At 37.0% G+C, this 17,083-nt stretch overlaps 1 protein-coding gene across 7 annotated transcripts in view; it reads right to left on the bottom strand.

The window, feature by feature from the left end:
- The window catches only part of HNRNPLL (heterogeneous nuclear ribonucleoprotein L like), a 40,599-nt gene that overhangs the window by 15,963 nt on the left and 7,553 nt on the right, over window positions 1–17,083 (bottom strand). For 3 of the 7 annotated variants that reach the window (XM_058428377.1, XM_058428379.1, XM_058428376.1), the window contains 5 exons: window positions 13,271–13,389; window positions 7,377–7,614; window positions 5,272–5,352; window positions 3,500–3,601; window positions 3,341–3,413 (listed from right to left, as the gene is read on the bottom strand). In XM_058428377.1, coding sequence (XP_058284360.1) covers window positions 3,341–3,413; window positions 3,500–3,601; window positions 5,272–5,352; window positions 7,377–7,614; window positions 13,271–13,389 — 613 coding nt within the window. Of the gene's footprint in view, window positions 1–3,340; window positions 3,414–3,499; window positions 3,602–5,266; window positions 5,353–7,376; window positions 7,615–13,270; window positions 13,390–14,459; window positions 14,479–14,512; window positions 15,614–17,083 lie in introns of those variants that run through there. The other 4 variants (XM_032176751.2, XM_058428378.1, XM_058428380.1 and 1 more) reach the window with 3 other exon arrangements.

The raw sequence follows: 17,083 nt of genomic DNA, 5'->3' as shown, positions 1-17,083 counted from the left end.
TGATGAAATTACAGTGCCCAATAAGATTTTTAAAAATATGTATCTTAAGACTCTGGTCATTCAAATCCTTGAAAATTCAGAGAGGCTTTACCTATATCCTTAGTCACCTAAACAAATGAGGTTTATGGGAGATGAGAAATACTTTAATTTTCACTTCAGTCTAGAGAAGTAGAGTTTTAATCACCTATTCCAAGTTACTGTGTCATTGAAAGGGACTGAGGCCATCTAGTTTAACTTTTATTCAATGTAAAAATTCTCTTTACATCATCTCTGTCAGTTGGGACCATTTAGCTTCTGCTTACCCAAAACCAGTAACAAGATTTCCAGATAGCCCTAAATTGTGAGAAAATTAATTTTTATATTGTATAGAAATTGATCCTCTACCCATATTCTACCCCATTTAGGGCCTTACAGACTTAGTCATTGTCCAAAACCTCTTCTAAATGCTCGAGAAGTTATTATGACTGTCCCCCTGACCCCATTTCCCCAAAGTCATTTCTTCTTCAATCCTAACATTCACAGTTCCTTCCACTATATGGCTTCTAACATCTCTCATCATGCAAGTCTCACTCCTTTTGAGCCAATCTAGCCTACTAATCCATTCTGTTAATGTTCCTCTGCTTAAGCATACGCCATCAAACACTAAATACAATTCCTTATCTGACCTAGGAATCTTAAAACCACAACAACCATAATGTCTTCATGACTCAGTTTTATTGATACAGTTAACAGTGTGCTATAAAGGAAAGAGAACTGGGTTGGGAATCAGATGATTCCAACTTAAACCACTAATTTGCTGTATAGTCACAGAAACAATTTTCATTCATAAATGAAGGAGTTAGAGTAGATTATCTTCCAAGGTATCTTTCAGCCAAACATTCTCATTAATAATTCACTTCATTTGAAGTATTCACTGCATAATAGGTCACATAAAACAGAAGTGAGCAGAAAGCTGAACACTAAATATATGTTTCTAAACAGTGGTAAGCTTTCCTAGAGTCAAATGATCTGATGGAAGCTGTGAACCTTCTCCCCAAAAAGATGCACCTATCTACAGGTTCTAAGATTTCTGAAGGGGTTCCCTGGCGTCCTGGTTAGGGATTCTTTACACTAAAATGTAATTCAAGCTGAAAAGGGCTTTGAAAAATGTGAAGGTATGTTTTTAAAAAAGGTTTTTTTTTTTTTTTGGTAAAAAAAAATGTTATGAAGGTCGTTATTTGGGGATAGCAACCTAACAGTTTCAATAGCTATCAACTTGAGTGCAAGCTAAGAGCTATACAGAAACAAAAACATAAACTGTTATGGTCCTGCAAGACAAATATCTGTAAGGAATTGGGAAACAAAAAATTTTCCTTCAAAGCATAAACTAAAACCGTTTTATGTGCTTTAATTATATTTCACTATTCACATATATACCTTATACATTTCTAAACTTATCTGACTAGAATTATATGAAGAACTAACCTCAGATGGCTTTGTGTAAACTTCAGACCTTTTAAAAGAATAGATGTAAACACTATTAAAATAAGCTTATCTATACCTGTTTAAAGAGACCCTGAGAAAAATGCAACCAAAACTATTTCAAATGAGATTTTTTAAAAAAACAAAACCAAGTGGTCAATAACTGTAAATTGACAGAAGTGAGACATTTCTCATCAACCACGTGTCCTGTTGTTTCAGTGCTAAGGATTTGCTTTCTAATACTGACATCAACTGTACCAACCCAAGGCCAAGCAGATTTCCAGAAGTAGTGAAAAACATGGGGTCTAGCCAAAGCTCCATTACAAAACAAACCTATTTGCAATTTCATGCATAAGGCAAGATGATTTCCTGGGAATTGAGAGTTAAAGGAGCCAATCATCTAAAAGACCTAAATATGCAAACATGCAAAAGATCAATCATCACATTGTCTGTTTCTTTTTGCTAGAGTACATGCACTATAGAGTACCCACTGCCCAAGATATTTTGTATGCCATAAAATTTTTTTCTAGTTACTTTTACAGACATACTCATCTTGAGTTTTTCCAACCTGTAGTTCAAACACTAATATTGTAGTTAAGATGTAGCCAATACTGCAGCCCCCTTGTTTTTACAAGATCCACATTTTAATTTGTATATTCCAGAATTGCCACACAGTTAGTTGAACAATTTTATTAGTCAAATTTATGCTCATGAAATCTAGCACTTATAGGTGAAGATGCATCTCAAATGAAATGCTCTTATTTTCAGATTTATCAAGTTTAAATATATTCTATCTTGAACAGACATGTTACTTTCACCTACATTTGAAATGTCAAAATTTCTAGTTACACAAATTGACAGTGATAACCTTAAATTGTTACAAAAAGTGACAACTTATAAACAGCCACTTTACAAAAATCAAACCACACAGAAGAACGTCTTTCACATATAATGCACCTTTTCATTATGTTAGAATTTCTGTTCAGTGACAATTGAGAAAAAAACAAAAAATTTAAAAAGTAAACAATGCAGCAAGTGTGCACCTTTCTAATCCTTTTATTTTTACTATCTGTGTGGATTGGTTGAGCATTATCAATTCCCAAGACCTGTTAATAAACTGGTCCTGGTTATTTGCCAATTAACAATTTGAATCTAAGCTGCAAACAGTCACAGTAATGGGCATTAAGATTTACAACATTGCAGATGAAGTCTAGTTTCCGTTAGTGGAAAGTCTTAAATTCTACAACTGAAACCTTAAGGGAAATCAGACCAATATATACATACAACTTGAATAAATGGGCACAGTCTATCATGGTGTTCATCCCATGCAATTCTGAAGTACTGTTAAGTGTCCTCCTTTAAAAACTTGGGGTGATGGTGCATGCAGTATGCAGTCAAGGTGAATTGCGAGTCTGAGTTTTTCAGAGGGCTTTTTGCTGATGCCGATGTTGTGCATGATGAAGTGTAGAGTCAGCCTGCTGGAGTCCTCTATCCTTCTTAATGCCTCGTCCAGCTTGGGGGAAAGTCCTTTCCATAGAGAAGCAGTGTGCAAGTTTGCAGTTTGTAAGGAATATTCTGAATCAGTTTCCTCTCCTCCAAAGAGAGAGAGCTGCTTGGAGAAATGCAAGTCCTTGAACTGCGGGCGTGCCTGAATGTGTGGGCTCCTTGTTGAACTAAATATAAATAGCTCAGTACATACCAGTAGGGGGCACTAATGTTCAAGGTTATTTTCCAGCATTACATGGCCTTTTGCAACAAAAGCATTCATCAACAAGGTTTTCATTTGAATTAACTAGCTCATCTCAGGAAAAAAGAATCTAACTGCATGTAAAAATCTGTCAGCAGATTAAGTACATTCTAAAATGTATAAAATACCTACCTCGTCTTCCCAAATATGGTTTAGTGTAGTCCCAACTGTCATTGTCATTCCTAATAACATTTAGACGAGTTGGCTGTTAAGATTGAAAATAATGTAAGTTCAAACTGTATATCCAAAGCATAAATATTTCTTGGGTAGGGTGTTGAAAAAAATATTTACCCGTGCATATTCAATTTTTAGTGTGCAACATCCAGCATATATATCAGCTCCATTGAGTGCTGCTTTAGCTTTCTGGGCACAAAGGACTGATTCAAACATAAGCTCTATTAAGGAAATTTGGTTTAAGGTATCTGATACTTAATCATTATTCACTCCCAAAGGACAGGATTGAAAAAAATCAGAAGTAGCTCTTTTACTTCTGGAAATGTTTTACCAATTTCAGGATGAATTTTAAGGAATTTTTTGTTTTGTTTTGTTTTTGAGACGGAGTCTCGCTCTCTCACCAGGCTGGAGTGCAGTGGCACGACCTGGGCTCAATGCAACCTCCACCTCCCAGGTTCAAGCAATTCTCCTGCCTCAGACTCCCAAGTAGCTGGGACTACAGGTGTGTGCCACCACACCCAGCTAATTTTTTATTTTTTTAGTAGATACGGGGTTTCACCATGTTGGCCAGGATGGTCTCGATCTCTTGACTTCGTGATCCGCCCGCCTCAGCCTCCCAAAGTGCTGGGATCACAGACGTGAGCCACTGTGCCTGGCCAGGAGAATTTAAGATCAAGGGTGGCTGGGCACAGTTGCTCACGCCTGTAATCCCAGCACTTTGGGAGGCTGAACCAGGTGAAGCCTGAGCTCAGGAGTTCGAGACCAGCCTAGCCAACATGGTGAAGTCCCATCTCTACTAAAAATACAAAAATTAGCTGGGTGTGGTGGTAGGTGCCTGTCATCCCAGCTACTTGGGAGGCTGAGACAGGGGAATCACTTGACCACCCTGGGCAACAAAAAGCGAAACTCCGTCTAAAAAAAAAAAAAAAAAAAATCAAGGGTACCAAAGAAAACGTAATACAACCAAACTATCTACCTTAATTCTTTTAGGTCATCATTAGTACTTTATAAATCGGAAAGCAGAGGAGATAATGGAGCATGGTCTCATTCCCTAGCAAAGGACAACTTGCAACCTTGAAACAGAAAAGATTTTACTCTTTAAGAAGAACATTACAAAGAGCCAAAATAATACAAAACAAATACATAATTTTTACATATTTCTGAGAAGGCAGAGTTTTATAATACTTTATCTAAAATGTTATCAGTTTTTTAAAAAATTACTTAAGTCCATAATCTTAAAAAAATAAAATCACAAAGGTATATAAGGTAAAAAAAAAAAAAAAAAAAAGATAAAACATAAGTCCCTTGCCAGAAGTAAGCACTATTAAAGAGTTTGCTGTATATCCCTACCTTCTTCTGTGCATACACATGCATACGGAGGTTGGGGTTTTCTCTATTATTATTTAAGATGGGTCCAGTTTGGGGGAAAGTGTATTATCTATACTATTTTTTAACTTGCTCTTCTTACTCAACGTATGACAAATTTAACATAAAGAAGTTCTTACATAAACCATTACCATTTTAAAGGTTCAATAAAAAAGGTAAGATTTTACGGACTCTAAAGTTTCGGTACTTCCAAACTACTTTAAGAGGGAGTCAGAAAAGTTCACTTAGGATAAATTCCAAAATAGTACAAGTGTACATATCTTCAAATAGTGTTATTTAACAGCTTAAAAAGGAAGCACTAGATTGCTTTCTCGTAGCAAGTTATTATCATAAATAGTAAAATTCCCTATGAGTACTGCAGTTTCATTTTTTAAATCTAAGTCATGTAGATTTTTGTGAGAGGACAAAGTAAACACCACTTGTCTAGAAATGCTTAAGCCAGAAAAAATAAGATCCATATGAATTACACATCAATAAAAATTTACAAATAAAGGATATTCAACCATAGCTTGTATCCCATTTCTCTTGAATATAACAATACGTTGCACTTTGCCAACAGGGTTGCATACAGTATATAAAACATCCTATGAAGGAAAAGAAAAAGATTTCTTCACACTTTACACCTGAAAAGACATTAAAGCTATACTTCATTTTGTTTTACCTAAAAACCATCAACTGTGGCCGGGCGCGGTGGCTCACACTTGTAATCCTAGCACTTTGGGAGGCCGAGGCGGGCGGATCACGAGGTCAGTAGATCGAGACCACGGTGAAACCCCGCCTCTACTAAAAATACAAAAAATTATCCGGGCGTGGTGGCGGGCGCCTGTAGTCCCAGCTACTCGGAGAGGCTGAGGCAGGAGAATGGTGTGAACCCGGGAGGCGGAGCTTGCAGTGAGCCAAGACTGCGCCACTGCACTCCAGCCTGGGCGACAGAGCAAGACTCCATCTCAAAAAAAAAAAAAAAAAAAAACCATCAACTGTCAAGATGTCATTTCTATTGATTAATAAAATTAATTTTTAAAATTATTACTTTTTTTTTTGAGACAGGGTCTCACACTGTTGCCCAGGCTAGAGTGCAGTGGCACGATCACAGTTCCCTACAGCCCTGACTTCCCAGGCTGAAACGATCTCCCACCTCAGCCTCCCAAGGAGCTGAGACTTCAAGGCATGCACCACCACACAAGGTTAATTTTTTCATGTTTTGTAGAGACAGAGTCTCACTATGTTGTCCAGGCTGTCTCAAACTCCTGAGCTCAAGGGATCCTACTACCTCAGTCTCCTAAAGTACTAAGATTATAGGTATGAGCCACCATGCTGGCCTAAAATTATTATACTTTAATAAATCTTAAGTTATTTCTTCACCTACACAATACACCCACATTAAAGAAGTTCCAGTGGAACAGTTGGAAAGCACTGTCACCTATTTTATCTTCTAAATGAATCCTCAATTTTTATTTTCTTAACAGGTGACTAAAATAACTTCTGATGATATAAAATTAATAAACCAAAACTATAATCAATGAATATTTTTTCCGAATGTGACACTGAAATGTTTAATATTATAATCACTTGTGTTATAGTAATAAATATGTATATTAAGAGATAATATTAGAACAACTCTGGTACTCATTTTTCAAGGGACAATGGCTATAAAGAAAAGACCCAAGGAAGACCATACAGTTACATGTCACTAAACAAGACACCTGAGTCATCTAAGAATCTAAATACCTACTACTTAGAAGTAATTATTCAACTATCAAGAAATTTCTTGAGCATCTATAATTTACACAGCCGCATTGTTACACACCAGAGATATAACAAAAAGGAGTACCACACTAGATTAGTTATATGTTTTCCCAACACCGAATATTATAAATATATTAATACTATATATTAATAAGTCTATATTTAAAATACAAAATGTCTAATTAAATCCAAAGAATATCTTATGCTTTAAGTTATGTCCCAGTATCATATGCCCAGACTACATATGATACCAACTGAAGTTTCCCCTTACTGTGATGTTCTTCTATTCATTACAAAAATTAAGTGTCTGTGTTACTAGCTTATTATGAAACAGCATGTGAGTAGGAAGAAAACTGGTTCTGGAAACAAATCCTTTTTAAAACTTCTACCAATAACACTTTTCAAAAGAGTAAAGAAGCAAGGAATTTAAAGTAAATCAAAGACAGATTTTTAACAAGCTATGCAAAATAGTTCATAATGATACGTGCATCTTACCGTAACATGGGATTCTGTCATTACCTAGTAGATGCTCTTATATATATGCTGGCATACGGGTGACAGAGATTTTTTGAGTGATTTCAAACAAGTCTGTCTATAATTCCTTATTATCAAAAACAGAACTGGTACTGATTATACGTTAAAAATTTCAATGTGCCTATTTAATTATGACAATTGTGCTTATCTTTTTAACTATGGTGCTCAGCATTTTTTCTTTCTTCATTAAACTTGATAGTCAAGATTTTCAAAATTAAAAAAACTATTTTCTAGTATCTAGATGGCAAGGAAAAAACTACAGACCAGTCACTCTGGAGGCAAATTGCAAAATCACTTTTAATTTCATTTGTCATACTAAAACACATACCACTGTAATTGGATAAAGCGGATTCTGAATTGAGAGCAGAAGAACTTTGTTGCCTCCTGATGGATCATCAGTATTTCCTGGCCGAGTGATCCTTTTGCTTGTAGAATAGTTGAAAAAAGCCTGTTGACCAGCAATGTACACGGGTTCATCTGCAGCAAATGTCACACATTCTTTGGCACTATCTATGTTTTCAAATTCCACTAGAGCCTGTCGTTTAAATGGCATCATCATCACATAGCTGAAAAGGGAGATAAGGAGGAAACACACAAACACAGCAAGTTCCGTTAACATTATTTGTCCTCAATTAAGTAAAAGCAGACTTTAACAAAAATGTGTCAAATCCCACAGTATTCTTTACTACCTGTGTCCAATGTAAGTCAACTTTTTTTTTGTTTTTTTTTTTTTTTTTTTTTTTTTTTGTTTTTTTTGAGACGGAGTCTTTCTCTGTCACCCAGGCTGGAGTGCAGTGGCGCGATCTAGGCTCACTGCAAGCTCCGCCTCCCAGGTTCACGCCATTCTCCTGCCTCAGCCTCCTTAGTATCTGGGATTACAGGTGCCCGCCACCATGCCCAGCTAATTTTTTATACTTTCAGTAGAGACAGGGTTCCCCGTGTTAGCCAGGATGGTCTCGATCTCCTGACCTCGTGATCCGCCCACCTTGGCCTCCCAAAGTGCTGGGATTACAGGGATGAGGTAAGTCAACTCTTGAATCATCCAACGAATTGTGGTACAACAGGTAGATGTATACATATGAAAGCTTATCTCCCAGTGATTATCTACCTCATGACCTCCTCAAAAACAATTATCTGTTATTAGTTACTAACAAGACAACCCAGTTTATTCTTTGGGGTGCTACTCTGAAGCAGTATTAAAAAATTTCAAAGACACAAAAACCAATGGAGATCAAACTCAACAGAAGGTTGGCAGACAGAATCCCTACTTAACAGCAGAAACTACTACCTCTCTTGAATTTTCTTGAATAAACATCCATACTAATAGCTAAGAACTGACTATACTTTTAAAACAGAGATAAATATAAATGGAAGCAACCACAGACTGACCAAAGTTCCAAAGTTCATACAAATAATCTCCTCCAAAACATTTTAATATTAACCATCCATAAAAAAATTCATTAGAATACGGCAATCATGATTGTCTATGAGCGGGAGGGTAAGATGTTTACTTTTCATAGTACACTCTCTACTAGAGAGACAAACAAAGCAGCCAAAAAGACCCCAAAATATAATACAGTACATTCTTTTTGGAGGAGATATATTTTAATACAGGAAATGAAGAATAAAAAAGGAAGGAAGAGTTGAAGACAGAAATCACAGTACATGGATCACAATGGGGGAAACACGTCCTCTATTAACAGGAACAAGAACCTTAAAAATGCTTTAAAATACAATTAAGTGGTTTTCGTAATAGCAGAAGGCCAAAGAAATGTCGGGTCTGGTACTCAGTGACATCAGTGTTTCTCAATCAGGCATCCAGGACCTACTGCTACACTATGGAAACTGACAAATGGTACAGTATTAATAAGAAACAGATCACCTTACAGCCTGGCAAATTATTATTACAATAAATGTCAGCTTCCTCATTTATAAAACTTGGAGAATTGTCAAGATTACAGTTACTACATACAAACTGCCAAGCGGATTGCCTTGCACACTGTACACCCTCAATAAAAGGTAACTACTACTGTATTTTTTTTTTTTTTTTTAACATATCTTGCCTCATTCGTCTTTGTCCTCAGAAGCTAGAAACAGAGCCTGGCACATATTTGTTAATCTGGGGGGGGCTTATTAGTTTTCCCCACCCACATCATTCAAAATTAAAGAAGTACAAAAACGAGGCATTGAATTTAAAGATTTACCAACTAAAAGTGCAAGATATAAATCCCAGGAGACATTCCTTTTAGAAACAGAGATGCTTCACTGAAGTTCTAAAGTCTTGCATGTGAAAAATAGAAAACGCTGGTATCAGGTCTATGCTAAATAAATTCAAGAAGAAAAAATCTTCTTTCACAAAACAAAAAAGTTGGTTTAATATCTAACTGTATTACTAAGGTTATGTTATTACGCTAATAATGCCATATGAAAACAGAAAATTATAAAGGTACTGATATGGTTTGGCTCTGTGTCCCCAACCAAACCTGGTATTGAATTGTGATCGCCAGTGTAGGAAGTGGGGCCTAGTAGGAGGTGATTGGCTCATGGGGGTGGTTTCTAACGGCTTAGCACTATCCCCCTAGTGCTGTCTCCTGATAGAGTTCTCACAACATCTGGTTGTTTGACAGTGTGTGACACCTCCCCCTTTGTGCGCGCGCTCTCTCCTTCTCTTTTTTTTCTCTCTCTCTCTCTCCTGCTGGCTATGTAAATATGTGCGTACTTCCCCTTCACCTTTTGCCATGATTCTAAGTTTTCTGAGACCACCCCAGAAGCAGAAGACTGTATAGCCTGCAGAACCGTGAGCCGATTAAACCTCTTTTCTTTATAAATTACCCACTCTCAAATACGTCTTTATAGCAATATAGCAATGTAACAACAAACTAATACAGGTACAGAAGTAAATTATTTATTGGCCTGTTATAGACTTAGTAAATTTGCTTTCTGTGACTAAAATAAGAAGTCAGCTGGCTAGGCACGGTGGCTCATGCCTGTAATCCCAGCACTTTGGGAGGCCGAGGTCAGTGGATCACAAGGTCAGGAGTTCAAGGCCAGCCTGGCCAAGATGATGAAACCCCGTCTCTACTAACAATACAAAAAACTGGCCAGGCACGGTGGCAGGCGCCTGTAATCCCAGCTACTTGGGAGGCTGAGGTAGGAGAATCGCTTGAACTCGGAGGGCGGAGGTTGCAGTGATCCAAGATTGCGCCACTGCACCAGCCTGGGTGACAGAGTGAAACTCCGTCTCAAAAAAAAAAAAAAAAAAAAAAAGTGAGCTAAAAGCACAACTTAAAAGTGAAGGTTACCCAGAAAAGTAGCATCAATGAAGATAAAGAAAAAATTAAAATGTTTTATTTTCCTTTTTATTGCCAATATTCAATATAAAAAAACTAAAATGTTACAGACATTTTAGCATGTGCTTAAATTGTTTTTTGAAAATCTTTAAAACACACTCATATGAAACCAGGTGTGGTGGCTTGTGCCTATAGTCCCAGCTACTCAGGAAGCTGAAGTGGGAAGATTGCTTGAGCCCAGGAGTTCAAAAACATAAAGAAAAAAGGTAGTAATATGAGAAAGAGTGGGAGATCAAAGACAGAAAAGGCTAAAGAAACAAAAAAGCTAAGGGACATGGTAGGGTCAATGCTTTTAACTCCATCAATTTAAAAATCTTTACTAATTTCTAAATAAAAACATAGGGGAAGACAACAGATTTAGTGCACACACTGGGTCCTCCCAAATGTTGTATTGTAAAACTAATCATTTCCTAATATCTCCTTTAATGGGAGAGAAAGGGAAAAAGAAATACAACATATATTTTAAATACTCTTTTGATTATAATGCATACAGTATAGAAAAATAACAAAAGTTAAAAAACACAAGCAATTTTATCCTGACACAACACAACCATTCTTAGTATCTTGTTATATTGTCTTCTGAGCTTCTTGCCTATGCATCTAGTTTTTAGATATAAGCTTACTATATACTGAACTTGGTGACTCACCATTTTAATATAAGCAGTTTCTATACTGTTTATAATCCCACACATTCCATTAAATAAAGGGAAAGGTTCCAAATTGTAACATTTTGAAGCAAAATTTCTATTGGAGGCTGTTCAAGGTTCTTTCAGCCTTAATAGCAGCCACCTCATATCCAAGTTCATTTAATACAACTGAAACTCCTATTACACCTATTTATGCCAATTAAGCTCTTAATTACACACTAATTTGTTCCAATTATTTCAGACTTTTCTATCCACATAACTACCAATCTTGAGGGCAAAATGACGCAAATTAACTGAATGACATTCACATACGGAAGACTTTACCAGAGACTAAGTATCAAATCAAAATTTTAGAGTCTAAAAATGCAAAGGCCACCAGGAGTAATTCAAATTACTAACTTAAAATAGTTCTATTTATTTAATTCCTAACCTTCAGGTCATGGTACTAATTAACATCAAAATAGTTACTGCTTCCCACAGTTTCCATTTATATTTGCTCATCAACTTGTTTTCTGACATCTGCCTAAGAAAATACATTTTAAAGCCCTAAATATACAAGAATAGAGGAAAAATAAACCACAGACACCCACCTCTTTATAATTCCATAGGACAATGTGCCACTTATATAATCATTAGAAGGTCCTTATAGAGACCGGGGTTAGTCTACTGCCAAAAGCAAGACTAAAGGTCTAAGGAGTCTGTCTACTTAATATGTAACTCTCCACGCAGATTTAATTCCAATATCCACTCCAAATGACTGAGAATTGATATAATCAACTTAGTGACACACTTTCAACATATAAACTTTACTATGCCCACGTGGATTCTCAATTTGTATGTCCAAGGTTAATGTGTGTTTGCCAAGTTATTTACCTCTCAATGAGGTCACCCAAGAAAATAAAATGATACCATGATGGAAGGTATCACCTAATACTACTATTCCTTTGAAGAAATAATCCATTTCTGCTGGATACCCTCTGCTGGACATCTCTGATCACTACCTCACTATCTATGCATTTTCCTCTCAATACTCAAATACTTAACATGAATTTTTATAAAATTGAAGAAGTAAGGGTAAGTATCTCAGAAAATACATTGAAATTTCTCTTCTATTTATATACTTCAACTTGATCTGTGTCTTCGATAGCTATAACAAAAACTCTAAACATATTCATCAAGAAAAAAATAATAAACTCTAGATTATCTATATTAAGAAAAGAACAACAGCCGGGCATACTCCAAAAATAATTTAGAATTTTTAAGTGTCTATTTTTGGCAGCAGATTCACTTTTCTAATTACGTTTTCACTTAAGTTAATATTCTTAAGTATACACCAGCTGTGGGAAGAGACAGGGGGGCCTGTGTGAATACAAGGCACAAAAGGAGGACAAACTAGGATAAAATATTGCTCATGATTTGCATTAAGAACTCACAGAGCCTGTAATACCAGCACTCCTGGAGGCTGAGGTGGGAGGACAGCTTGAGCCCAGGACAGCAGCTGGGGCAATGTTAAGAGACCCCCATCTCTACAAAAAATTGTTTTAAATTACGTGGGCATAGTGACATGCGTCTGTAGTCCCAGCTATTAGGGAGGATAAAATGGGAGGATAACCTGGGCTCAGGAGGTGGAGGTTCCAGTGAGCCATCAATGTGCCACTACACTCCAGCTTGGGCAACAGAGTGAGACCCTGACTCAAAAAATAAAAAGAACTCATAGGTATATGCACATAAACAAAAGAACTCACAGCAATATGCACCTAAACAAATAATGTCTACCCTTAATCTGCTTACTTTTAGGTACCAATTAATTCCTAAATATTCCAAAATCAAGAACAACAAAAAAATCAATATTTAAGCATCACTACTTGAAACTCTGAAGATGAAGCATGTAATCAACTCACTGGTTTAAAGAGTGTTTGAATAGGACTCACGGACTCATTTGAAAATCAGATGAAAAGCGCACATAATTTCTTTATACAACTTTGCTGGGGAGTGAGAAGTGATCATAGCTCCACAAAAATACACTCATGCATCACCCAGGAAGGTTTAAAAATAGCAGGCTTAAAACGTTCCAAAGAAATACAGTCATAGGCAAACAATAGATACTACTTTGTTTATATATACAAACAATATTTACTATGCTAAACATCAAGGCTTGTAACAAGCAAGCAAGGATTATTCTACCACACCGTTTTCAATCTACATGAAGTCCCTATCATCCTTACCATATTGTCCCAAATTTTTCCAGCGCTTCCACGAGGTCTGCTTCCACCACAGATTCACAGAGTCCTCGAACATGGACGACGGGTGAAACAGAAACTTTATGATGACTTCCACCTGCCTCCTAGCAAGAGAAAATAATTTCTAGTTAAAAAATTTTTAAGTCTAAGGCCGAACGCGGTGGCTCATGCCTGTAATCCCTGCACTTTGGGAGGTCGAGGTGAGCGGATCACTTGAGGTCAGGAGTTCGAGACCAGCCTGGCCAACATGGTGAAACCCCATCTCTACTAAAAATACAAAAATTAGCCAGGCGTGGTGGCACGTGCCTGTAGTCCCAGCTACTCTGGAGGCTGAGGCAGAAGAATGGCTTGAATCCGGGAGGTGGAGGTTGCGGTGAGCCGAGATCGCGCCACTGCACTCCAGCCTGGGCGACAGAGTGAGACTCCATCTCAAAAACAAAAAACAAAAAAAAATTTAAGTCTAAGTTGAATTGCATCTTTCAGTAAATTCAAATCTGCTTAAAAAGTAAACATTTTTTAAAATCCCAGACCAAATCGCAATTCACAAGTTAGCAAAAGGATATGAGAATAAAATAATTAAATGTTTGTTTTAAAATTTTTAATTTCTAAAAAGGGAGCATTCTATCTCAGTAAGAAGTACAAAGATGTTATTTAATAACATTTCAACTTCAAGAAAATCTCAGAAAGAAAATTTAGCAGATACATAGGGCATGCTACAACTGGAAGTATATTTGATACTCATTAGTTCAGTGTTACCTCCATAAAATCAAAATCTCAACTAGTACAAATGAACAAAAAGTTCCAATCAAAAATTTTTCCTCAAAATGAAGATAATATACTTATCTTTCCTGTAACGTAGTAGATTTGTATCATCTTTTGCTCTTGTTTAATTGGTTATCCAGTCCCACTATAACTTGAAGATACTCACTCAGCAGTATTAATTCACTAAACACATGACAACTTACATTTATACAAGGGTACCATCTTTGCAAGGCAGGGGGATGAATAAGAACTACTCAAAAATGCAAGCCCTCCTGGGCATCTATGGAATATTGTGTATCTTCGAGTATGCCAGGCAGGATGTTTCAAAATGTTAAGAATATGGTCTTAAAGTTTATTTTTAAACGTAGTATCTGTACGAATTACTTTGAAAATGCAAATAGCTTTCATTTACTTATTCAAGTTCCATTAAGACAAAGATCTGTATTTACAAATGCCATCAGGCACTTCTCTTGCATCATAACTTCAGAAATGACTTCTACCGTGTACATCCCTGTCTATACAAAAAGAAATTTATTAAAGTCTTTTTTTCCTATAACAAGACTAATCTGAAAGCACTATTTTACCATTAAAATTTAACAATTGTTTTAAGAAAATTAAATATCTTTAAGGGTATTTTAAATGTCTCACCAATTTTTCTTTATGATAAAGACTATTAGGAAAATATAACAAATGAAATGCCCTGCCAGTAAAAAAATTAGTCACAACTAAAAGAAAGGAACTGATTTAAATACATAAAGTAACCACAGAACTACTTAGGCTACTGTCAAATCCAAAAAATAAACTCAGTCCTTTGCCAATACTAATTCTATCCTTGCAATTTATTTGAATTGCTTATGCTCCGTCTTTCCTATGGTTAAACAGATATCCCTTACATGCCACTAAGTTTGAAATGAATCATTCTGACTATACCCTAAGTAAATCAACACTTTCTTAAGCAACATTAACAATGAGACTCTGTCTAGATGAAATTCAACAATCAAATGTGCATATCATCATTACATTCTTAAATATAACTGGAAATGAATAAAGCAGGAAGAGCTCTAAATAATATCTACCTGTCAAACAGAGCATGTATTTAAAGTATAACAAGTTTTACTCTCAAAATAATTAGAAAATAATAAACTGCAAGATATAATTAAGAGAATCATTTCAGTCCATTCTTAGAAATCAGGTGGCAAAGGTAAATAAAAGGACAACAGAAAACTCTATTGGCCTGAACTCTTCAAAAAGTAACAAAAAACAGTGGAGGGAAGATTCTATACGGAGACTAAGAGACACAGCAACCAAATACTGGGCCAGGCGTGGTGGCTCATGCCTGTAATCCAGCACTTTGGGAGGCTGAAGCAGGTGGATCACAAGGTCAGGAGTTCCAGATCAGCCTGGCCAAGATGGTGAAACTCTGTCTCTGGCGTGGTGGAGGACGCCTGTAATTCCAGCTACTCAGGAGGCTGAGGCAGAGAATTGCTTGAACCCAGGAGGCAGAGGTTGCAGTGAGCCGAGATTGTGCCACTGCACTCCAGCCTGGGCGATGGAGGGAGACTCCATCTCAAAAAAAAACCTAAATGCTGGCTGGGCGCGGTGGCTTATGCCTGTAATCCCAGCACTATGGGAGGCCGAGCCATGTATCACAAGGTCAGAAGTTCAAGACCACCGTGGCTAACACGGTGAAACCCCGTCTCTACTAAAAATACAAAAAATTAGCCAGGCGTGGTGGCAGGCGCCTGTAGTACCAGCTACTCTGGAGGCTGAGGCAAGAGAACGGTGTGAACCCAGGAGGCAGAGCTTGCAGTGAGCCGAGATCGCGCCACTGCACTCCAGCCTGGGCGACAGAGCAGGACTCCATCTCAAAAAAAAAAACCCAAAAAACAAAAAACAAACAAAAAACCAAATGCTGTATGTGAGCCTTTATTATACAATAGTTAAAACTACTATCAAACACATATTAGGGACAACTAGAGAAATTTGAATACAGACAGGATATTAGGTTAACATAATAGAATTAATTATCACTGTCTTTAGTAAGAAAATAGTAATGGTTATGTAAAAGAACACCCTTATTCTTAGGAATGTTGCGATATCTAGGCATGAAATGTCATGATGTTTGAAATTTACTTTCAAATAGTTTAGGGGAAAAAAGTATGTATATAAATATAGATATGCAGACGTAGAGAAAAAGCCCTACACAGCAAAAAGCTAAAAACTGCTGAATCTAAGTGAAGGATATATGTAAGTTGAACATTTTATATAATAAAAAGTTGCAAAATTATTTTATAATATTTAAAGCCTGCAAAAAGGTATGAAGAACTTTATTAAAAATACCCACGGCCAGGCACAGTGGCTCACGCCTGTAATCCCAACACTTTGGGAGGCTGACAGGCAAATCACCTGAGGTCAGGAATTCGAGATCAGCCTGGCCAACATGGCAAAATCCCATCTCTACTAAAAATACAAAAATGAGCTGGGCATGGTGGTGCACGTCTGTAGCTACTCAGGAAGCTGAGGCAGGAGAATTGCTTAAACCTAGGAGGCAAAGGTTGCAGTGAACTGAGATCACACCACTGCACTCCAGCCTAGGAAACAGAGCCTCCGTCTCAAAAAAAAGAAATACCCATGAACCCACCATCCAATTTAATAAATAAAACATTATTGGCCAGGCATGGTGGCTCACGCCTGTAATCCTAGCACTCTGGGAGGCAGAGGCAGGCTCAGGAGTTTGAGGCTCAGGAGTTCGAGACTAGCCTGGGCAACACAGCAAAACCCCATCTCTAGCAAAAAAAACAAAACATTAGCTGGGCATGGTGGGGTACGCCTGTAGTCCCAGCTACTCAGGAGGCTGAGGTGGAAGGACTGCTTGAACCTGGGAGGTGGAGGATGCAGTAAGCCAAGATTGTGCCACTCCAGCCTGGGTGACAAGCAAGACCTTGTCTAAAAAAAAAAAAAGAAAAGAAAAGAAAAAAAACACAAAACAATAAATTGATCACATCTCCTCTTACTACCCCCTTCCTTTCCCATTAC

The sequence above is a fragment of the Hylobates moloch genome, unplaced genomic scaffold (genome assembly GCF_009828535.3).
Source record: "Hylobates moloch isolate HMO894 unplaced genomic scaffold, HMol_V3 SCAFFOLD_15, whole genome shotgun sequence".
Classification (NCBI taxonomy): domain Eukaryota; kingdom Metazoa; phylum Chordata; class Mammalia; order Primates; family Hylobatidae; genus Hylobates; species Hylobates moloch.
Note: the sequence above shows the minus strand (reverse complement) of the source record. Positions and strands in the feature narration are given on the sequence as shown.